This window comes from Scylla paramamosain, chromosome 11, assembly GCF_035594125.1.
Source record: "Scylla paramamosain isolate STU-SP2022 chromosome 11, ASM3559412v1, whole genome shotgun sequence".
NCBI lineage: Eukaryota > Metazoa > Arthropoda > Malacostraca > Decapoda > Portunidae > Scylla > Scylla paramamosain.
Window position 1 is genome coordinate 23,906,023 of NC_087161.1, and position 24,604 is coordinate 23,930,626.

The 24,604-nt window shown below is 43.2% G+C and overlaps 1 protein-coding gene across 7 annotated transcripts in view; it reads left to right on the forward strand.

Annotated features, from left to right (window-relative positions):
• The first annotated feature begins 3,983 nt into the window (after positions 1-3,983).
• Positions 3,984-24,604, forward strand: part of LOC135105090 (peripheral plasma membrane protein CASK-like) — an 88,562-nt gene continuing 67,941 nt past the window's right edge. For all 7 annotated transcript variants that reach the window (XM_064013050.1, XM_064013051.1, XM_064013052.1 and 4 more), the window contains exons 1-2: positions 3,984-4,155; positions 22,976-23,081. In XM_064013050.1, coding sequence (XP_063869120.1) covers positions 3,999-4,155; positions 22,976-23,081 — 263 coding nt within the window. In that variant the 5' untranslated portion in view covers positions 3,984-3,998. The remainder of the gene's footprint in view (positions 4,156-22,975; positions 23,082-24,604) is intronic.

Below are 24,604 nucleotides of genomic sequence, written 5' to 3' on the forward strand. Positions count from 1 at the left end.
GAGGAGGAGGAGGAGGAGGAGGAGGAGGAGGAGGAGGAGGAGGAGGAAGAAGCAAAAGATTAGGTATGCTAGGAGTAGGAATATGATTAAATTGGAAGAAAAATTACGAAAGGAAAAGAAACGAGTAGGAGGAGGAGGAGGAGAAGGAAAGGGGAAGGGAAGAGAATGGCGACCAGAAACCAGGAAGAGGAGGAAAACAAAATTAAAAGTGAATAATAAAACAGAATAGAATTTATGGAGGAAGTGAAACCATGGACGGAAAGATTAAGAGACCCAGCAGGAGGAGGAAGAGGAGGAGGAGGAGGAGGAGGAGGAGGAGGAGGAGGAGGAGGAGGAGGAGGAGGAGGAGGAGGAGGAGGAGGAGGAGGAGGAGGAGGAGGAGGAGGAGGAGGAGAAGAAGAAGAAGATACAGGAGCAGGAGAGTTGCGGAAGAAATGAAGACTGAATTATAGACGAAAGGTGAATAACAGTGGAGAGTTTGAGGAGAAGTGAGGGGAAGGGAGGTGAGAGGATGGGAGGGGAAGCCGCCCACACTGCCAACACATGTTCTGAACTGAGCAAACACACGTAAATCAGAACACTAAACAGACCCGGACGTGTGGAGGAAGAGGAAGAGGAGGAGGAGGAGGAGGAGGAGGAGGAGGAGGAGGAGGAGGAGGAGGAGGAGGAGGAGGAGGAATACAAACGAAAACCAAACTACAACAGACTTTGAGATTCTGACGAGGCTGTGTGGGTAACTATTCTACTTTATTTGTGGGAGAGACAGGTTAAGGAGGAGGAGGAGGAAGAGGAAGATAAAGATGTGTGTGTGTGCACGCCTAAATTTTCTCCCCTCTCTTCCTTCCTTCTCTTCTGGACTTCTCTCTCCCTCCCTCCTTACCCTCCTTACCTCTCACACCTCACCATAGAAATCCCTCTGTTAATCTTCCTCTTCATCTTCCTTTCCTACCTCTAAACTACTCAACCCCTCCTCCTCCTCTTCCTCCTCTTCGTCGCTTTCCATATCTTAACACGACACACCATCTCCCTCCTTCCCACCACTATCTGCTCCCTCATCTCCCTCTTCTCCCCTCATCACTATACATTCCTTACCACTTTACTGTTCAGTGCTATTCATCACACACTTATTCTAGTTATCTGAGTCTTCATCTCATTACCTGCTTCTCTACATTCATTGCTTTATCTTCGTTCTCTCAACATATTGTCTCTCTCCTTATTACAGTCTCGCTTCTCTAAAAGGTTTTATTTTTTTCTTCCTTCCACTTCCTTCTTCTTCTCCTGTTCTCCTGCTTTTACTTGCACATTCGCCATTTGACCTCGTTACTTGTTATTAGTAAGTCAGTCATTGAATTTAGCACTTGAATTAACTTTATTTCAACTTGCCCTTTGGTTCTGTTAGTATTTTTTATTTAATTTTTTTTTTTCCGGAGTCTTATTCATATTGTGCGTTTACATGTAGGTTATGTATATTTGTATGTTTTAGTGCTTGTTTGTTTGCATCATTATATTTCTTGTCTCAAATGTTTTCCTTCTTTATTTCTTCTCTTCACATTTATCTCTATTTGTGTACATGTTGACGGTTGAAGCTTGGTTCCTTTTTATTTCCATTACTTTTTCTTCTCTTCCTCCTAGTCTTTATTATTATTATTATTATTATTATTATTATTATTATTATTATTATTATTATTATTATTATTATTATTATTATTTCTATTATTTCCACTACTACTACTACTACCATCATTATCTTCATCATAGTTTCCTGCTCTCCCGCCACTTCCTCATCCTCTGCACTCCCTCGCTCCCTCGTGACGCAGACAAGTTAAAACTTTGGCGGAGTTTTGTGCAATACGGACCTAATCCACAAAAATTCCCTGACTCACTTGGTAACTAATATCGTTTCGTTTATTTTCTTATTTTCTTTTTAGAGCTTTTGATTACCCCTGGGCTTACACACACACACACACACACACACACACACACACACACACACACACACACACACACACACACACACACACACACACACACACACACACACACACACACACACACACACACACACACACACACACATGGTGGCAGTAAATCTTCCTGCCCAGATTCTTTCCAACGCTGCTGTTGCAAATTTTTTCGATTCCAAAATGCATTGTCGTGGTTCATATATTTTCGACGCTTCATGGCCATTATTTTTTTTTTCATTATTGTTCGTTCGCCTGCGTTTTGTTGCTGCCTGGCCTTTGTGATTAGTTTTTTTCTCTCTCCCTGGCAACTTGATGGAACGGTGGTGTTTGCTTTACTGGGGGAAAGTGGTGGTAGTGGTGGTGGTGGTGGTGGTAGTAGTAGTGATAGTGGTAGTGGTATTCATAGTCGTAGTAGTGGTAGTCTTTGGTATTTTAGGCCATAACACGATGGTCAAAGTTGTGTTGATGGTAGTAGTGTCCATAATTGTGGTTGGATTGGGTATAGTTGTGGTAGAAAGTGGTGATAGTTGTAGAAGTTGTAGGTAGTAATGGTGGGGCTAGTAGTAGAAGTAGTAGTAGTAGTAATAATATCAGTAGTCGTAGTAGTAACAGCAGCAACAACAACAGTAGTAGTAGTTATAATCGTAAATGGACCCAATGACCATAGCCTTTTTATCACACCCTCCCTCATGACCGGGAAATAATGACTTGGGCGTAATTAAATGTCGTAATAGAGACAGTGTGTTGACCGTCACGCCGCCACGTATCATTACCAGGCTGCCCGGGGTGACCCTTTGAGCCAATACCTGTGCCACCATTAATACCTGTGCCGCCTCTCTTACTTGTGGCAACTATTAACTTACTACTCCAGGTATGTTATTGTGTTTTATTCACCCGATTCATTATTAGATTACAATGTCAAAGTGAAAAATGTTTAAGTGATTGTTTTTAATTTTTGTTGTAATTTCTAAATCTCTCTTTTTCGTAGTTTTTATATGATGGAGTAATTTAATTTTCCCTTTTTTTTTCTGGCTCAAGGTGATTTATTCTGGAAGATTAATTGTGTGTCAGACGTGAACTATAACGCGCACTCGCTTGCGCGCGCGCGCGCGCACACACACACACACACACACACACACACACACACACACACACACACACACACACACACACACACACACACACACACACACACACACACACACACACACACACGTAATCTACACATTCTATCCCAATAATCGTGCTGCCTTCCAATAAGCTTCCTGTTAGTGCTTTGATCCGCAGGTGCCTTTGTCTCTCTGTCCCTCGTAACCTCTGTGACCCTTTACTTCTATGTCTCTCTGTGTTCTATGTTCCCTCTTTGTTCCCCTCTAAATCATGTATATTCGCTCTATTTCTGTGTTTCTTTTCATCTCTATATCCCCTTCACCTCTGTCGCTTACCCTTCTGCCCTCCCAGCATCATGTATCTTGTTTACACCCTCTTATCTTCACCCACTTGCATTTCGTCATTATGAAGCCTTCTTTCTTGTGTCGTGTACGGCCCCTTGCTTTACACATTCATCATTACAAGTCATGTAACTAGTCTCCCTGAACTTTTTTTCCTTGTTATGTGTTTCAGTAAGTATTTAGGTGCCCTTGTGTTCTTGTTTTAGTTCCTTTTTTACTCTTATTTACGTAAAGTCACGTTCATTAGTCGAGTAAAATACCAGACTCACCTCTACTATACTCTTCTTTAGTTCTTTGCCATTTCTTAGTCAGTCACGGTCAATAGTTGAGTAAAATACAAGATTCTCTTATCTGTATTTAACATTTTTTCTTTAAGTTTTAAGTTGTGTTATCTAATGAGACGGTTTACTGTTTAAGTTTATTAGGTTATCATCATATCAGAAGATTGAGGCGCTGAAGATTGAGAAAGGGAAAATGCATAAAACCCAAGGGAAGTGAGTGCATTAGGTTACTCTGTTTCTCACTAAGATTATACATCCCGTCTTGCTCCGTCCACTTTGCCGTACCGCCTTGCCATCGCTCCATGACACGCTCCCGCCTTTTAACATTGCCATTTTCGTGTTGCAGGGGTCCCTTCAGCTTGGTCCGGCGATGCGTCCACCGGGAGACCAACCAGCAGTTTGCAGTCAAGATCGTGGACGTGGCCAAGTTCACCTCCGCTCCGGGACTGTCCATCAATGGTGAGTGTGAGGAGGTGGTAGTTCTTCTCGCCCTCTTCTTCTCTTACTTGTGTTGACTCAGTTGCTCACTCATTCATTCACGTGCTTTCTTTCTTGAGAGATTTTAAGTCTTAAGAATATATTGGTGAATGTCAGGAGTATTGTGAACCTTTTCATATTCCTATACTTTTCTTTGCTAGTGTTGGTTCGCTTCTGTTCACTTGCTCATCTACGGACTCCCTTCCGAATAGATTTTAGGTTTTAAGCGTTTTCTGGTAAGTGTGAGGAACCTTGTGTTGACTTGCTTACTCACTCAGTCACTCATTCACTTACTGCTTTCCTGATAAATTTAATGTCCCAAGAATATTCATGTAAGTGTGAGGCATGTTTTATTTTTAGTTCTTATCTCGCGATTTACTTGGGAAATATGAAGCTACAGGCATTTAAAGGTTTAAACTACTCGATCACTCATTTTTACTGTCATTGGTGTCTCACTCACTGACACTCTTTCACTCATTCATTCACTCACCTCCTTCACTCAGTCATTCACTCACTCACTCACTCACTCACTCACTCACTCACTCACTCACTCACTCACTCACTCACTCACTCACTCACTCACTCACTCACTCACTGACCTACCTACTCACTTTTTCATTCGCTCACTCAGTCACTCACACTGGCCTTTATATTACTACGTACGTACTAGTACGTTCATTGTTCACTCAACTATTCATCCATTCATTTTCCCTTTAATTTACTGCTAATGTCACAGTAGATAGATGGCCCTGTGCTTCAGACCCCATACTATTTAATTTATTATCTAATTTACTTTAAATTGATCACGAATTTCATTTACAACTTGTTCATTTTACCGACGTTCTTTTTTGTCAGCTTTTCGTTGTCATTCGTTCATTCACTCATCTGCTCTGAATCATACAGTTATTTTGTTTCATTCTTCCTTCTATTCAACATTCATCACCAGTCAGGCAGTAAGTCATCACGCAGTCAAACATTCAGTCAGTCATTCCGTCAGATAATCGGACTTTATCAGTAAATAAAAGTATCAGTCAGTGAATGTTAGTCAATCAGTCAATCAATCAGTCAGTTATGTAAGGGGCCAGTGAGTCAGTGAGTGAGTTTGTGAGTCAGTCAGTCAGTCAATCGGTCAGGCAGGTAGGCAGTCAGTCAGGCAGGCAGGCAGGCAGGCAGGCAGGCAGGTAGGTAGGTAGGTAGTCAGTCAGTCAGTCAGTCAGTCAGTCGGTCGGTCAAACATTCACTCTATGCATACCCATCTTTCATATACGTTCACCCCCTCTAAAGTTGCGCAGCAGAGGCAAACGTATGAGCTGCCTCGTGCACATTTCCAACCCCGTGATGGATTTATGCGGATGTATTTGTGTTGTAATTCTCATCTTTCTGTTTTCGCCCTCCATTGTCCTCCCTTCCTCCTCGCCCTCCGCCTCCCCCTCCCCCCCCCCCCAAAAAAAAAAGCAGCAGCGTCGACAGGTGAACGCGTGTGGATTAATCAAGGGTTTAAAGGGACTGCCGTTTGGCCACTCACCTTAATTGGCGGCAGGTGCACTGGTAGATGCGATAACACGTCACCTGCCCATGAGTGTGTGATGGAACTGCTGCCTGGTGTTATGTGGTGATGGGTAATAGTGACGGATAGATAGATAGATAGATAGATGGATAGATAGGAGGGAGATAGTCATGCAGGTAAATAGGTAAAAGTAAAGGTATATAAATTAAAATACAGGTAGAAGAGAATAGATAAATAGATGAGAATATAAAGAAAGGTAAAACAATTAGATAAAATAAGTCTCTCTCTCTCTCTCTCTCTCTCTCTCTCTCTCTCTCTCTCTCTCTCTCTCTCTCTCTCTCTCTCTCTCTCTCTCTCTCTCTCTCTCTCTCTCTCTCTCTCTCTCTCTCTCTCTCTCTCTCTCTCTCTCTCTCTCTCTCTCTCTCTCTCTCTCTCTCTCTCTCTCTCTCTCTCTCTCTCAAGATAAGCCAGAGGGATCCAAAGAAAACGAATTGGAAAGCAAGAGATATACGCGTACGTGGAACTAGACGCCAGGCTTTAGAAACTGAGGAATGAATATCTTCGGAGAATCGGCCTTGCTTACCTTCCTCTTGCGTGTTGTCAGGTGCTGGAGGAGGAGGAGGAGGAGGAGGAGGAGGTGGTGGTAGTGGTGGTGGTGGTGGTGGAAGAGGATGAAGAGGAAGGCTCCAGGTGGAAGTAGGAATGGTCGCCGCTTCAGGATCGATACCAACTAATTTCATGGATATTTTATTGCTGATCGTTTGGCTTGATCACCTGGAGGCGTAGTGTCCTTGAGAGAGAGAGAGAGAGAGAGAGAGAGAGAGAGAGAGAGAGAGAGAGAGAGAGAGAGAGAGAGAGAGAGAGAGAGAGAGAGAGAGAGAGAGAGAGAGAGGTGGGGGGGATAGTGGTATTGCAGAGGACTAGGCCTTGAGTGCTTAAGGGGGCGGTTGGGATGAGATGGGGACCGGCTACAACTACGCTTTCAAATTACTGAAATCGCATTGGGATTGCTGGCATAGCGGTGATGTGTCTTCCAGGAAGTGTACCGGAGGGATGGGCGGGTTGGGTAGGGATAGCTGGAGGCAGTACAACGATAGACAGGCTGAATTAAACCACCCCCCAAAAAATCATGGGTATTGGTGTGCAGCGTGCGTCATTAAGTTCACCTGCGCCGGTGCTCGCGTTATCCAACTCATTACGGGGACATTTCGATGCAAATTTAATCCTATCCACCCGTGAGTTACCTGGTGTTTGAGTTGCTGGTGGAGGTACGCATCGCTCTTCCTTGGTAATGACTCGCTTGTGTGCCGTCCCTAATGACTGATGAGGCTCTAATTGATGCGCGGGGCGTGGACTTCATCATGCTGCTTATAGCTGAGTTGTCGTCCTGCTGCAGACGGCGAGGCAGGCGAGAGGAAGGGGCGGCGGTGCGAAGGGCTGCTGGTCGCGTGTTGTGTTGCGTGAATTAGCAGCAATACCTCCTGAAGTGGACTTTCCAGCTCGTCTAATTACTGTTGCTGAGTTTGCTTTACGGACTGAAGGGAGGTGTTCTGGAGAGAGAGAGAGAGAGAGAGAGAGAGAGAGAGAGAGAGAGAGAGAGAGAGAGAGAGAGAGAGAGAGAGAGAGAGAGAGAGAAATTCACATTGGGGTTCGGAAGTCAGCAATAATTTTCGCCAACCTGAAAAATGAAGTTGAATTTGAGAGGCAAGGTGACGCCAGATGCCGCGCGTGTGACTTCCTGGAGAGTGTGTGCTTGTGTGTGGCCCGGGGAGGATGGGTGGAGGAGGATAGCTGTTGGAGGGTGACTATGGCAGGGTAGGTGTAAGAGCGACGCCCTCACACTCTCCCACACCTACACCCACACCTACACTCATTCGCACACCCTTACCAGCTGAAGTGCTCGCGAGGAAGACATTCTGAGATACCTTGGGACGTTTCAAAGTTTCGGATTGTACTTGGAATTATATGAAGAAGAAGAAGGCGTGATTTTGAGATTATAATGACCATGAGTGTGTTTTAAAAGTTCTATTTGTTCCTTGTACGTGGACTGGATTATTCTTTTCGCACCGTTTTGTGTAACACTTTAATATTTGCGAAATTTAAATTACACTTTGAAATTCTGAACACTTGCTTTCAGGTCCTAGTTGTATGGGATTTAATCTTATATCATATGCAATTAGTTGATGAAAAATTCTTTATATTATTATTATTATTATTATCATCATCATCATCATCATCATCATCATCATCATCATCATCATCATCATCATCATCATCATCATCATCATCATCATCATCATCATCATCATCATCATCACTACTATTATTATTTGTGTTGAAAATCTAATTGTCTTTTATTATATTGCCTGTGGCACTTGCAGCGTAGCCATCCATTGAATTGAATGCATCATGATTAAAGTGAATTATTAATTAATTCGTAATTGTTTTAAAATTGTGTGCAGCGGAAACAGGAAAAAAGGCAACAACTCGGTGAATCAATCAAAAATAATTATGGCATGCAAATGACGATTCCATTTCCTCTGCCATCACCTGTGGGCGTCCCTCGGGGCTCACCTGGGCGCCTCACCTTTCCTCTTCCGGCATTGTGGCACCGGGAAGCCTCACCTCGTGCATATTCATCCCCTGAACCTCGCCGACGAATTTATGGAAGTAATCTCTTGCAGGAACATCGATTAGACACTCATATGCAAGGCTGGTGGTGGTGGTGGTGGTGGTGGTGGTGGTGGTGGTGGTGGTAGTGATGATAACTAAGGACAGCAAAGGAAGAAAAAAAGATAAAAAAGGCCTACTGAAGAAAATGCCTAGTGAACAAAGACCATTGAAAAAAAAGGCTTACTGAAATAAAAGCCCACTAAAAAGTCCTATTGAAATAATAATCCAGTGAAAAAAAGAACAGCTGAAAGAAAGAACAACTGAAAAGTACAAACACTGAAAAAGATCCACTGAAAAAAGACCCACATGACAATGATGATGATGATGATGATGATGATGATGATGATGATGAGGAGGAGGAGGAGGAGGAGGAGGAGGAGGAGGAGGAGGAGGAGGAGGAGGAGGAGGAGGAGGAGGAGGAGGAGGAGGAGGAGGAGGAGGATGGCGATAAGGTTGATAAAGCCAAAAAAAAAAAAAAATAACGATTATAATAATAATAATGTACGTGTAATGCAGTGTAATGTAACTTGATGTTGTGTGGATGGCAAGGAGGAGAAACTGTATGTGTGTGTGTGTGTGTGTGTGTGTGTGTGTGTATGTGCGTGTGCGTGCGTGTGTGGGGATGTTGAACGAGAAGCAGCATGGTACAATTTTGGTACATAAGTAGTAGTTACGCGTATTTACACAGTGGTCGAATTGCTTATTGGTTATTCATTGCCAATTGAATTCGTGTCTTAATGTTGTAGTGGTTGTGATGGTAGTAGTAGTAGTAGTAGTAGTAGTAGTAGTAGTAGCTGATGCTGTTGTTTCCTGATATCGATTTTATCACGAGTTTCGAAAGCAATTTAACTCTTCATATAATTCCCTTCGTGTGTGTGTGTGGGAGGGGGGGCAGCATCCGAGACGAGAGAGAGAGAGAGAGAGAGAGAGAGAGAGAGAGAGAGAGAGAGAGAGAGAGAGAGAGAGAGAGAGAGAGAGAGAGAGAGAGAGAGATGCAAGGGTTTAATAAAAGAGTAATAAAATTGAAAGCTGTGTGTAAGGGAGAATTCTTGGACCTTTGATATATAACGTCTGAGGGAACGGAGAGAGAGAGAGAGAGAGAGAGAGAGAGAGAGAGAGAGAGAGAGAGAGAGAGAGAGAGAGAGAGAGAGAGAGAGAGAGAGAGAGAGAGAGAGAGAGAGAGAGAGAGAGACTATGAAGTGGAGCATCTGAAAACCCGAGGAAAAGACGAGAAGAGGAAAGTTGAAGAAAGGATGGACGAATGAAAGGAAGGACTGACTGATGGATGGAAGGCTGGAGAAAGAGAAAGAGAGAAAAGGTGAATCGTGAAAGCTAAAATACGAGCCAAAGAGAGACAGACACACACACAGACAGACATACAGATAGATAGAACTCCCTTTCACTACCTTCACCTCCCTTCCCCCCTCCCCTCTCCCCTCACTACTTCCACTTATTCAATCCCTTTCATCTTCACTTCCTCTTCGCTTCCCCTTGGCATGAATAACCCCTTCACACAGACACAAGACTTCCCATGTTACCCTTGAGCTCCCCATCTGCCTCGGTTCGCCTGGTTCGATTCACCTGGTTCATTCGCAATATTTGATTAGTGAACCGTTCAAAGTGCATCAGTACCCAAGCCCCCCTCTCTCTCTCTCTCTCTCTCTCCCCCCACAGCCATTAGCCGGCCAATCATATGTGAGATGGGAATTTAGCGTCACAGGTGCAAGGAAGGAGGCCTGGTGAAGGGAAATAGATAGGAAATGTGGAATGGGGACTCGTGAATCTAATTAATTGAAAGCGATAAAAAGGGTTATATAAGAGGCATTTTTTCGGTGTTTGGGTAGAAGGTGTGATTGGTGATACGGCGGCGGTGGTGGTGGTGGTGGTGGTGATGTTTGTGTTCGTGGTGTGGTTGTGGTCTGTTGTTGTTGTTGTTCTTGTTGTTGTTTCCTTCATTTATTTTGGTTCATTTGACTTCGTTTAAATTTTATCTCATATTCAGTTAAATACACTTGACTTTATTATTTACTTCACAATCACTAATTTCACTTAACACTTCATTAAACTTCATTCACTTTACTTTACGCTCACATCACTTTAATTCACTTCATTCACCTCTCCACTTTATTGCAATTTCCTACCTTTCACTGTACTCCACTCCAATCAACTCTATATCCCACTAACTTCACGTCACTTCACTTCACTTCACTTCACCACTTCAATCACTTCATTTCATCAAGTTTCTACAACAGTACCTCTGAGCACCCGGAATAAGAAAGAAATATATACCTATAAAGACCCTATCAAATCCACCACATTCCCTTATATGCGTGCCTTTCAACTGATAACCTTTAGCATGGGTGAATGGGCAGCCGTGTGAAGGGCCGCTGCAGGGAAGCCTCGGGGCGGGCCAGTGCAGGGGAGCGACGGCTGGGACCGGAGAGTAAACATTTGCTGCAAGGATAGTTTTTAAAGCCCAAGGCACGCAGGACCTGAAAGTAACAGTGGAGAGAGAGAGAGAGAGAGAGAGAGAGAGAGAGAGAGAGAGAGAGAGAGAGAGAGAGAGAGAGAGAGAGAGAGAGAGAGAGAGAGAGAGAGAGAGAGAAGCTGACGTGTTTCATTCCACAAGTAAAGTATTCTCTTTCTACTCAACAGCATCACGGACGACAACAACAACAACAATAATAAAAAAAACTACTACTACTACTACTACTACTACTACTACTACTACTACTACTACTACTACTACTACTACTACTACTACTACTACTACTACTACTACTACTACTACTACTACTACTACTACTACTACTACTACTACTACTACTACTACTCTCAAATACTAAAAAAAAAAAAAGAAAATAATGACAAGAATACTAACAAAACCAACAATTCGGACCGGTCACACAAACAAAAACATCAATGCCAATAACAGAAGATATAAAGCAAGCAAAAATAAATATGACCGCCTTTACTCTAATCCCCAAAATGTAGGTTGAGGTGTCCCCCTAATCTCGTGGCGCCTCATGCAAATCTACGAGTCTGGCGCTGCTTCCTTGGTAATGCGGCAAATGCTGTTATGGGAACACGTGTTGTCTAAACCACTACACCACCACACCACTGACGCCAATTACCTGCACACCACATGGCAGCCGACTGTGTGTGTGTGTGTGTGTGTGTGTGTGTGTGTGTGTGTGTTAACCAAGAAGTCAAGGTTTTAAAGGTTATATATCTTTCCCTTTCGTTCTTTTCACTCCCTACACACTCTCTCTCTCTCTCTCTCTCTCTCTCTCTCTCTCTCTCTCTCTCTCTCTCTCTCTCTCTCTCTCTCTCTCTCTCTCTCTCTCTCTCTCTCTCTCTCTCTCTCTCTCTCTCTCTCTCTCTCTCTCTCTCTCTCTCTCTCTCTCTCTCTCTCTCTCTCTCTCTCTCTCTCTCTCTCTCTCTCTCTCTCTCTCTCCTGTTTGAGAGAGAGAGAGAGAGAGAGAGAGAGAGAGAGAGAGAGAGAGAGAGAGAGAGAGAGAGAGAGAGAGTTTCTTCCTTCTTCTTCTTTCTTCCTCTCACGTATTCTTTGTATGCGTGCTTTGTCTCTCGCTTCTTTCCCATTTCTCTCTTTCGTTTTGCATTGCCTCTTGTATTCATTCCACGTTCCAGCTTTATCGTGTTTATTTTTCAATCTCTATATGTGTTTATTTTTCATATTATTTATCTATTTATTTATTTTTGTCATGTGTGCACTCAGTCTTACCGTTCCCTACCCATTCTCTCTCTCTCTCTCTCTCTCTCTCTCTCTCTCTCTCTCTCTCTCTCTCTCTCTCTCTCTCTCTCTCTCTCTCTCTCTCTCTCTCTCTCTCTCTCAAAATAGGAGAGAGAGAGAGAGAGAGAGAGAGAGAGAGAGAGAGAGAGAGAGAGAGAGAGAGAGAGAGAGAGAGAGAGAGAGCCTGATCATTTGGAGGTCGTTATGGTAATGGATGAGGTTTCTGCATTTCTCTCCACCTCTCCCCTCTGTCCCATTTTGTGTGAGGGAGGGAGAGAAGGAAGCGGGGAAATAGGTATAGAGGGGAAGGGAGGCAGGGAAATAGCAGGGAAGAGGTTATAGGTTAGTTGGATGGGGAAGAAAATATAGGAGGATATAGTGAAGCTTGTTAATGGAAAAAGAGAGTGAAAGGAGAGAGGAAAATAAGAAAGGCTGGAAGATGGGGAAGAAGGAAGAAAGGAGAGGAGAGGAAGGGTAAGAAGAGAGTGGTGAGTAAAGGAGAAAAGGAAGATAATAAGGAGGAAATGAAGAAATAAGGTGGAGGGTAAGATGAAAAGGATGGAAAGACTGTAGGAAAGTGGACGTAAAAAGGATGAAAAGGTAAAAAAAAATTAGAGGGAAGGTAGAAATGAATTGATTAGTTAGAAAGAAGATATATAAAAAAAAGTAAAGCAAATTCGTTAAGGTGCTTAAAATGTAATAAACGAACGAATGGAAAAGAAAACGCAAGATTGGAAAATGGAAAGCAAAGTTTGAGAATCGTTATATGTAAAAGTCTTGGTGGCCATTTTGCTGTATTTCACTTAGTAATTGAGAGAGAGAGAGAGAGAGAGAGAGAGAGAGAGAGAGAGAGAGAGAGAGAGAGAGAGAGAGAGAGAGAGAGAGAGAGAGAGAGCGTCCTTTACTCAATATTCAAGCTGTAGGAGTAAGGCTTGGGCTAGACAGTGGGTGGAGCAGGTTAGAAGAAGGGAGGAGGGAAAGGAGGGAAGAGGTTGAGATTCCTGAGGCTCATAGGGAGGGCAAGATAGTGAGGGCGAATAAGAGTGGGAGTAAGGGAGTAAGGAGGGGGTTGGAGGAGGTGATACAGACAGGAATGGCGACACATTGACAGGCAAATACAGAGATGGGAAGAGGACAGAAGAGTGGAGTGTGGAGTCTGGTCAGTAAGAGAGTGTATAGAGGTGTTATTTGGTGCTAGAGGTATTATTCTCTCTCTCTCTCTCTCTCTCTCTCTCTCTCTCTCTCTCTCTCTCTCTCTCTCTCTCTCTCTCTCTCTCTCTCTCTCTCTCTCTCTCTCTCTCTCTCTCTCTCTCTCTCTTATTCTTAATAGGAATCCCGGGGCTGGAGTAGTCGTGGAGTCTCCTTAGAGTTGGATCCTTGTAAAGATTATCCAAGCCTCCAAGGAGTCTAGGGCCTAACTTTTCTTTTTTTGCCCATTAAGTTTTTTCTGTATTTATTTTCTGTTTTAATATAAATAATCATGTTGTTGACGTCAAGGCTACGCAAGGCTCAGTAAAGGGTTAGGCAGGCACGATCCAAGTGGTGACTGGCAGAATGAAGTGTAGACAACGTGTGTGTCAGGGCTTAGTGTGCGGTCGTGCGTTGCATGCATGACTGGTGGTGGTGGTAATTGTGGCGCATTGTGTGAAGGGAGCGGGGCGCAAAAGGCGGAGTGGTGCGATAGGTGTGATAGGAAGTCTGGGCCGCGTAATCGAGTTAACCTGTAACGTGTGCCGCGGGGACCGAATCATTTAGGTGAGGGTGGGCAGAATTGACAGCGTGGATGACTCCCAGTAGGGTATTGATGGAGTTTTGTTGCCTCCTGTGTTACATTTACTACACATGTGGGGTAGAAGATAAATTTTGTGAGATTTAGGAGTGAATGGAAAAAGCATTTACAACTATAGACTTCATTCAGACATGCGCTCAACAGAATCCTCGTGAGTACAGCAGTGCATAAATATCGCGCCGGCAGACCAGTGTTCTTTATTCGCTGCTGCTGTTATAAGTTTCGCTTTCCCTAATCACAGCGTTTTATCATCTTCATAAATGCTTTAAGGGGATAATGTTCATAAATGTTAACTTCAAACCTTTCAAAGATTTAAATGATTTTGGTGTACAATTACGCCCGTCTATGAATGTATCGCCGATGTTCATTTGAATATTAGACTTTAAATGAGATACATTAATTAATTAGATTTGCTTGATTAGTAATGAAGAAATGTGTTTGAAAATGTACTCGCAACTGATATGTCAGGTTTTAGTAATCTTAGGTTTGCTCTGTGAAATATTGTTGATCCGGTATTGACGATGGCCGGACGTAATGGTAATGCTACTCAGTTTTCAAATTGATAATTTCACAGTAAATAATGTAGTAGTACCCTCTGCTTCTAGTTTCATATAAATTTCTAAACCGAAGCTTTTCTGTCACATAAATAATTTACGGTGGTAAGTCCTTTTAATGGAGCTTTCGCGTTTCAAACTTGAACATTTCATGAACCTGAATAAATACTGAAGAATGGAAATCCAGTGTGCTGCGAAAATTCCAAAATATGAACTAATGTAAAACATGAAACTATAATTGTCCCTCCATCTCCTGGGCTGCTGGTTGTTGTGGTGTGCACCGCGAAAATGTAACTTTCTCGCTGCAATACAAATTTTTCGTGACTTTAGGCTCTTATTTTTGTATTACAGTTCTAAATAGTCATATAGCCTCATGTAGACAGAATTAACCTACTTTTTGTCTTTCTTTTCCAAGTGAACATTTTTTATGGCTCTCAATGTTAACAGAGGGCGACCAAGGCAAGAAAAGGTTTTAGTATTATTTTAAGTATTACAAAGCATTTTATTTCAATGTCTTACCTTTGTATTGAGAGATGTTTGCTGGTGTGTGAAACTACAGAGAGAGAGAGAGAGAGAGAGAGAGAGAGAGAGAGAGAGAGAGAGAGAGAGAGAGAGAGAGAGAGAGAGAGAGAGAGAGAGAGAGAGAGAGTACATCCCAGTCAGGTAAATCTATACAAGTTATTAATCTGGCGTCAGTCAAAGAATTCATACTGAGAGGATTGGGTAGGATTGGTTCAGTAAATTGTCATGAGGTGATTACTTTGTCACACTTGGTCATCGCTTTATAAATATCTTTGCGCCTTTGTATAGCTATTCTTCGTTATTGTCGACTGAAATCATTTGTAACTCACCATTTCTGTACAAGCACATCGTAAGAAAGTACACGTTAATATGATGCTTCTCTCTTTATTTCCATGTATTTTGAACACAATAAGCAATATTTTTCTTTGGCTTCACTTTGTCATTTTTGTATTATTCTTATTAGTTATATTTTATTTATCGGGTAGAAAAATGCAGTAGTAGATTTATTAAAAGTTTCAACATTCAACTTGTGCACTGGTAAAATATCCTGTTATGTATTTGCTGTTGTACATGTATTTGTGTCACGCCTCACTGTTTTGCTTTCCTCACGGGTTGTATCAGTGTATGCTATTTGAGTCTCTGGTTTTACTATTCAAGTGCGTAAGTGGTCTTGACATTAATCTTTGGACTACTACTACTACTACTACTACTACTACTACTACTACTACTACTACTACTACTACTACTACTACTACTACTACTACTTCTACTTCTACTACTACTACTACTACTACTACTACTACTACTACATCAGCAATAAGAACGACAACAGTAAAAGTAACGAGGGAACTAAACTTAAATCTAATTTCTCGAGGGAATTGCCACCTTTCATTAAGTCCCTCGACCCACAGGAGCTGATTACACCTTTAATTATACCTCTTGTAGCGCTGTTCCTCCCACGTAATGAATTCACCCTTCCTTGTCTCTCTTCTCCGTCTGTCTGTCGTATTTGGCGCCGTCTGTCTATCTTCCTGTCATTCCGTCACTGTCTTTCGTTTCTTTTTTTTATTCCTTGTGTGTGTGTGTGTGTGTGTGTGTGTGTGTGTGTGTGTGTGTGTGTGTGTGTGTGTGTGTGTGTGTGTGTGTGTGTGTGTCCTTGTCTGCCTTGCTTACATTTTGTTAAGAATGCATTAATCGCTTTCCCTTCTACCAAGATTACGACGAGAGAGAGAGAGAGAGAGAGAGAGAGAGAGAGAGAGAGAGAGAGAGAGAGAGAGAGAGAGAGAGAGAGAGAGAGAGAGAGAGAGAGAGAATTGTTGTGCACGTGAGGCTGGCTGGTGGCTGGCAAGTGCGGGCGGGAGCCGTGCCTCCCAGCGTCCTCATTAGTCGCGCCAAAGAAGCTCATTAATCTTGGAGACGCCCACCAAAATGAGTTCAGCAAAGCGATTAACATTTTTCCTCGCGAATTTGTAGCTTCGAGTCCCTCCTGCCATGCCTTCGCCTCCCCTATCGCCACTAAAAAGAAAGAAAAAAAAATGGAAAAGAAAATAATGCGAAAATGGAAGATTAGGAAGAGGGAGACTAGGTAGGAAAATGTACACAAGCCTAGGTTGCAAGAGGTAAAGAATAAAAAAGTAAAAGAAAAAGTGAATAAGTGGATTTGGAAGAGATTAAGTCAAAATCTCTCTCTCTCTCTCTCTCTCTCTCTCTCTCTCTCTCTCTCTCTCTCTCTCTCTCTCTCTCTCTCTCTCTCTCTCTCTCTCTCTCTCTCTCTCTCTCTCATTCTGACGTTAAAAATGACAACAAGAAAAATGGAGGGTATTTAAAATCTGAGCTGCCATGAAATGTTTAAAAAGACAAGAAGGGGAGGGATAGGGAGGAGCTTAAGGAGCTGCAGGAGGAGGAGGAGGAGGAAGAGGAGGAGGAGGAGGAGGAGGAGGAGGAGGAGGAGGAGGAGGAGGAGGAGGAGGAGGAGGAGGAGGAATGAATAATGCAGGTTCCCGAGACTTGAGGGAAAGTTTCTGGTTTTAGGCCAAACGGACGAGCGATCACAGGCGGAAGTTATGCGCCGGTCTTAGGGAGGGAGTGAGAGTGAGAGGGTGAGAGGGATGGAGGGATGACGGCGGTGACGGAAGCGGTGGTAGCGACTGTGGAGGCAGCGGTGGCATTGTTTGTGGTAGTTAAGGGGATTGTTTTTTTTTTGTTTTTTTTCTCGTAATTTATTTTCATTTGTCTGAAATTTTCAGCGAGACTTGCCGGGTACTCAAGGTAGGATGTTTTTTTTTGTGTCTGGGGAGAGAGCAGTGTCAAGATGATGCACGTGATGATACGTGGGGATCGATATCAGGAGAATGTTGGTTTATACCGAAAAAAGAAAAAGATAGAAGTTAGAAGAGTGTGTCCCAGCTCACTTTCTCCTCAGGAGCAGGACACAGAAGGGAACACCGCGTACTTGCAGGCAACGCGGACTCGTAGCAAAGACAGGAATTAAAGGAAGCGACTGCAGTACTCGTACTATACGAGTACTTCGGCCTACCACTGGTGTCTTGTGTGAGGGAGCTTAAGTAACGCTATTCAAGTATTTTCGTCACACTTCCCAAATGGAAATAAAGAAAATATGGATTTTACGAAGAAACGATCGATATGTTAATGTTAACTCTTTTTTCGGAAACGTTTATTAGAAATTAAAACAATATGTACTGCAATTTCTGAGCTGTCAACTGATGCTGGTTTTCCAGTGGTCGAGAGTTTTAATATTGAATATTGCTTTACTCTTATCTGTTTTACATCTCCGCTGTTTGATGCTTGTCACATGTGGTTGCCCGAATTTGGTTATCATTGTAAAACATAGATTTTCAGTATTCGTATAAATCATCAAGTGAATACGTTTGTGTAATTTGCTTCAACCTGTTGGCAGTGTGAGCACCACTACTTGCATCTCTGGCCGCTCTTGTTGTGTCGGGAGTGTGATTTGACGCCACTGTGTGATCCACTGTGTGACACCACTGTGTAGAAATCAGTGCAATGCGACTGTCGATTATTCGGCAGTCGGAGTCGATTATTCGGAGTGTGAACATGTGCCGTTTTCTCACCCAAAGCCGAAACGCTTCGCTAAGCGGTCAGCCAAACCCGCGAGGCATGTCTGAGCAAGGCGTGGGTGTGCTATCAGCGCGGGACAGCGCGACCACGGTTGGCCGTGTTGGATTTCTTCGGGTTGAGGGACCATGAGCAGACCATTTACGAAATGGCTGCTGGAGATGGAGGACGTTACGTTTGCAATTGTTACACTCGCACGTTGCACTGCTAAACCTCGATGCTTGGCACTGGTTAAACTGCGGTCATTGAATCAGGGGGATGGAAAAAAATATGCCCTTCATGCCCTCCTGACGGCATGAGGGCCCCTTGCTGGCACCATGCCGTTCCGAGGATGGCACTCTTCCGCGGATTGCACAGGAGTGGCGAGGGGCAGCTGGCGATGGGCTGGCTGGAGGACTTTGTGATTTCATATTCTGGAAGTATAAGAGGGGCGGGGCGAGGCCAGCGAGACGCACAAGGCTGGTGCTGGAAGGTTTGTCTGGTCTCTGGACTTCCCTCCGCTTTCCTTTATTTTTTACGAGTCAGACCCACGCCTCAAGTTTTGCAGTGAGGAAGAGGGACGGACGCCTCGCCCCGTAGCGCCGTGGAAGCTTAAACCATTATATGGAAAATGAAAAGCAAATACACGATAAAATAAAAGATTCGTGAAGGGAATGTGACTTGAGGAAGGAAAACTCAGCCGTGCAGGGAGCGAGCGTCGCGAGGCCAAACATTGCAGGCTGGGTCATGCCGGCCGCGGGGCAGGGCGGCGGCTGGGTGGGAGGGGAGGCTGCTACGTCACTGAACGATGCAGGGAGCAGAGCAGCACCAGCAAGAGGAAGGGGCAGAGGAGACCAACAACCCATCCCCCACCAGTCACTGAGGGTCGTCCTGGTGACCAGCACAGTCCTCGTCCACAGCGCCAAGGATGTGTTGCAGAAGATCAGGATGAGGAGCACCTTCACCTCGTAGGACGCGGCGCACCTGGGGGTAGGGAAGGCACTCAGGGACCAGACGGCGGTAGTGACGAGCAGCGCCGCCATGGCCATCCCCATCTTGAGGTCCTCCGGCGTGGGCGTGGTGCTGGCCTCCTGCAGGACGGGCAGGGTGGAGGTGGCGGTGGCCGCGAGCAGCAGCAAAGCAAACAGGCAGCAGCACGAGAGGCTCCATGATCCTGAGCCTGACTTGCCTTTTTCCTGGGCTTTTTCCTCCTTCAGCGCCACCTCCTCTCGCTTTATTGCCTCCTGTCTGCTTCCTTCCTCTCTCTCCTCCTCTTCCTCCTCCTCCTCTTCTTCCAGTTCCTCCTCCTCCCCCTCCTCCTCCTCACGCACGGCCTCTTCCTGCATCTTTATCTTGTCGTTCCGGTGAAGATGCTCGCGAACCAAGTTTCGTAAGCAGGGAATCAGGTCATATCGCCGCGGCTGAGGGTGCTTGGGGGCGCTGTTTCTTCCACTTTCCTCGTGTTTCTTCTTGTTTTTAGATTTCTTCGGTTGCTCGTCGTCTTTCTTTTCCTTCTCTTCGGTATCCACACAAGGAGATGAGGACGCCGCTTCCCCAGAACCTCTCATGCAGGGGAAGCAAAGCCAGTTTAAAAATATGCGTATTCTTATGTTCCATTTATTACCTTTGGGGGCGGCACGGGACTTGAGGACCTGCGCTGCTGGGGTGGACGCCGCTGCCTCGCCCAGCCGCCCCGCCCGGTCCTCGCGCCCCAGCGATGCCCCCGCGTCCATTGTTCGCGTTCCTATTTGAATAAAAACATGGATGTGAGAAAAATATTAGAATTGTATTTGTGTAGAGAGAGAAATGTATTCACATCAGTGTAGTGTGTCAAGGGATGGATGGCTGGATGGGCGGATTAATTTTGTGATGGTATTATGTGCAATGTTGTGAAGGCAGCTGGTGTTTTTTTTTTTTTTACCTGTGTGTACTTACCTAGTACATTAATTAATATGAGATTGGTTATTCTGCCACACTCTGCTCTGGTACGTTTAGGGTTTCAGTCTTAATTTATCTGAACTGCTGGAAATCTTGCACAGCCTAAAGACACTTTTTTTTCTCTCTCCAAGCAGATCATAGGACTTAAGATTAAGGAAAAACTTAAGTCACAGCGGAAGTGAGTGTGGCAGTTACACGACTTCCCTCAACAAATGTGCATAGGATTATACTCGTACTTGCGTCGTGTTGGCTTATTTTTCTATCAACCCTATTGGAATTAGCGTAGAGCTTCCAGATTCGCGGGTATTCATGGTCGCACACTATCGCAGCCATTCTCTTTAAAGATCCGTGGTTCCATTTGAAAGACAGAATTCCTTCACATCATCATTGACGCATCTGGTCTTTCTTATTTGGTATTCATGCCTCTTTGTTCTCCCCTCTTTCCTCATCAGCAGATACGCTTCACCCACTCGTTACCGCTTTAAACATTGTAATTAAATCTCTCTCTCTCTCTCTCTCTCTCTCTCTCTCTCTCTCTCTCTCTCTCTCTCTCTCTCTCTCTCTCTCTCTCTCTCTCTCTCTCTCTCTCTCTCTCTCTCTCTCTCTCTCTCTCTCTCTCTCTCTCTCTCTCTCTCTCTCTCTCTCTCTCTCTCTCTCTCTCTCTCTCTCTCTCTCTTTGTCCATGCCTTCTTTAACTCCATCTTTATTTTCTTGACGTACTCTTATCTCGCTTATATGACTCATGCTTCGTCCAAGCTCGGCCCTCCCGTGGTCATTGCCGCTGTAACTCTCTCTGTTTGGTCTCATTCATGTAGCTAATAGCCACTTCCATGGTAGCCGGCAATATGTACGACGTTGTTAGGGCGTATGTATGTGTGTGTGTGTGTGTGTGTGTGGGTGGGTGTGGGTGTGGGTGTGGGTGTGTGGACATAGGTGCAATTAGTGGAGGTTTGTTTTAATAGCATCGAATATTAAACAAATAGTCGTGATATTTATTAATGTTGTAAAGTTGTATGCAAAATTCTCCTGTTCTTTTATTATTGGAAGGAGTTAAAAATATATAAAAAAAAAAGAATTGTCATGGTACGTTTTGGTTCTGGTACACTGGTAGTGGGTCAGAGGTACTGTTTGTTATGAGCCTTTTACTTTTTTTGTGCTTTTGTTTGTTCGGTAAATATAAGCTTTAAATTTTGTACCTTTTTTTTGTGATGTATGGACGTTTTCTGTGTTTTCTTTCGTGTTATCTTTTATTATCCTTTACTTCTTTGCTTGGGTTATACAAGTTTTAAGTTTTGTTCTGTTTTACATGTCATATATGAACAGTGGTTTTAATGTCTTTAGTTTTTACATTTTTTTCTTCTTAATCTACAATGTTATGGGATTATGAAGGTTTTTGTTTGGTTACTTTTATTTAGTGTGGTTTCTTCAGTGTACGATTGGAAACAGGTGAACATTGATTAGTATGCACAAATTCCTTGGCATTTTCTCTCTTTAGACTCCACCTTTGTCAAAAAGAGCGTGGAAAATGTTATATTTGATCAGTATATATATATATATATATATATATATATATATATATATATATATATATATATATATATATATATATATATATATATATATATATATATATATATATATATATATATATATATATATATATATATATATATATATATATATATATATATAGAGTTTTAATTTGAAGCGGTGTAAAGAGAAAAGTAACTTACTCTTACTCGGATCAGCTTTCTGCATCACCTGTTTGTGCAGAGAGAGAGAGAGAGAGAGAGAGAGAGAGAGAGAGAGAGAGAGAGAGAGAGAGAGAGAGAGAGAGAGAGAGAGAGAGACGCCTCAGGTGTGCTCTTAGGTTGATTGAAGGTGCGGTCGTGTCGTAATTATTAAACTAGACAATTACTGCTTCCCTAATTACCGCGAATATTGCTCCCTTTCATCATTGTTCTTGCCACACACACACACACACACACACACACACACACACACACACACACACACACACACACACACACACACACACACACACACACACACACACACACACGTGAATGCTTACATAATCTTGAGTTCATTAGAGAAAACTATCCTTCACATTTTCCCTCCTGGATCAGCTGTGTTATTTTCACCACCACCACCACCACAACTACTACTGCCAACAACAACGAAAACAACAACAACAACAACAACAACAACAACAACAACACCGTTATCATCAAAGCGTTGTCTTGATTAATTTCAGACTGCTATTGTCACCACCACCACCGCCATCATTAACATTGCCGAGCTCATATTTCTCTCTCTCTCTCTCTCTCTCTCTCTCTCTCTCTCTCTCTCTCTCTCTCTCTCTCTCTCTCTCTCTCTCTCTCTCTCTCTCTCTCTCTCTCTCTCTCTCTCTCTCTCTCTCTCTCTCTCTCTCTCTCTCTCTCTCTCTCTCTCTCTCTCTCTCTCTCTCTACTACTACTATTACTAACACCTCACCTTATCTATTTTTTTCATATATGATTGTCTGTCACTCGGACAGTCAATTAATGAATCACTTCATCAACCAGGTAATTAGTCAATCACTGAATTGATTAATCAGTCAGTCAGTCAGTCAGTCAGTCAGTCATTTAATCAGTCTGTCAGTCAATTATTCAGTCAATCAATTAATCAGTTACTCGGTTAAACAATTAAACAATGTACCACTCATTCAAACCATCACTCATTCCTTCAGTCAATTTATCAGTCAGTCACTCAGTCAGTCAGTTAAATCGATCAATCAATTAACCAATCATGCAGTAAATCAAACAACTAATCACTTATTTAGTCAGTTAATCTATCACTCAATCAATTAGTTACTCGATTAATCAATGAATCAATCACCCACTCAATTCATCACTCAATAAATGAATTCAACAGCCAGCCACTCACTGCACCAATTAATCAGCCACTCACTGCACCAATTAAGCAGCCACTCCCTTTTCCCTCCACAGACCTGAAGCGCGAGGCCACGATCTGCCACATGCTGAAACATGAGCACATTGTGGAGCTGCTGGAAACCTACTCCTCAGAGGGGATGCTTTACATGGTCTTCGAATAGTGAGTACCAGCCGCTTTTACTCCCCTGTGTGTGTGTGTGTGTGTGTGTGTGTGTGTGTGTGTGTGTGGTGTACTCTGCGAGGCTTGACTGAGTGCTGTAATGGATTTTAATGGACATAGCTGGTGTTATATGCTCTATATACGTACGTACGTGTGTGTGTGTGTGTGTGTGTGTGTGTGTGTGTGTGTGTGTGTGTGTGTGTGAGTGTGAGGGTTGGGATAGGAGAGTGTATGTTTGATTGGTGATGCAAAGTTTTTTTCTTTTTTTTTGTTGTATGGTCTTGAGTGTTACAGATTTTTTTATTATGTTTTTCTATTGTTATGCATTTTTTTTGTTTTCTGTGTGTGTGTGTGTGTGTGTGTGTGTGTGTGTGTGTGTGTGTGTGTGTGTGTGTGTGTGTGTGTGTGTGTGTGTGTGTGTGTGTGTGTGTGTAAGTGAGGTAAGGAAAGAGAATGTGAATATTTTTAGTTATGTTACACTGGTTTATTATTATTATTATTATTATTATTATTATTATTATTATTATTATTATTATTATTATTATTATTATTATTATTATTATTATTTACGCGGGAGGGATGTGGGTGTTTTTTTTATGTAGCCTTTTTATAGTGTTAGTTTCTCTCTCTCTCTCTCTCTCTCTCTCTCTCTCTCTCTCTCTCTCTCTCTCTCTCTCTCTCTCTCTCTCTCTCTCTCTCTCTCTCTCTCTCTCTCTCTCTCTCTCTCTCTCTCTCTCTCTCTCTCTCTCTCTGTTGTTACTTTCATCTCTTTCTGTAACTCTTGACCTCTGTAACTGATAAATGAGTAGGAGTGTGTCATGTTTAGAGTCTGCTATTTATTTACCTTGGCTCCTTTTTTTCCAGTTCTTCCTGTTTCATTCTTCCTTTACTTTATTTTCCGGTTTTCCTCCTCTTACTCTTTATAGGTCGCATATCCCTCCTCCCTTTCTTCCTCTTTTGTCATTCGCCATTTTTTATTATATTCATGTTTTCTTCAGCTTCCTCCTTCATAAGCCTGTATTCCTCCTCATACCTCTTCCTCTTTCCCCATCCTTCCTCTTCTATTTTGCTCTGCCCTCAATATTCTTATCTTTCCCTGCCACCTTGTCTTCTGCCCCTATTTCTTACCCTCTACCTAACCTTCCCTCACCTTCCCTTTCACTTTTACCCTTTTCACTTATCCTTCCGTGCATGCAACCTTCCCTGTCAAAGCCCAGGCTGAATGGGTGAGAGTTAAGTATGTCACCCTTCCTCCCATCCCAAGTCCTCATCACCCCATCACATTTCCATCTCCCAATCCCTTCTTGCATATTCCTTCATCATACATCATCCACCTGCTCTGCATCTCTCCCTCATTCCCTTCATCCTCCCCATACAGTAGATATTATACTTCATAAACTCCTCTTACTCACTCACTCACTCACTCACTCACTCACTCACTCACTCACTTCAACTATTTTTTTTTCCGGTCATCATTCTCTCTTTCCTCTTCGTTCATTCATCCCTTTCTATTCAACTTCAGC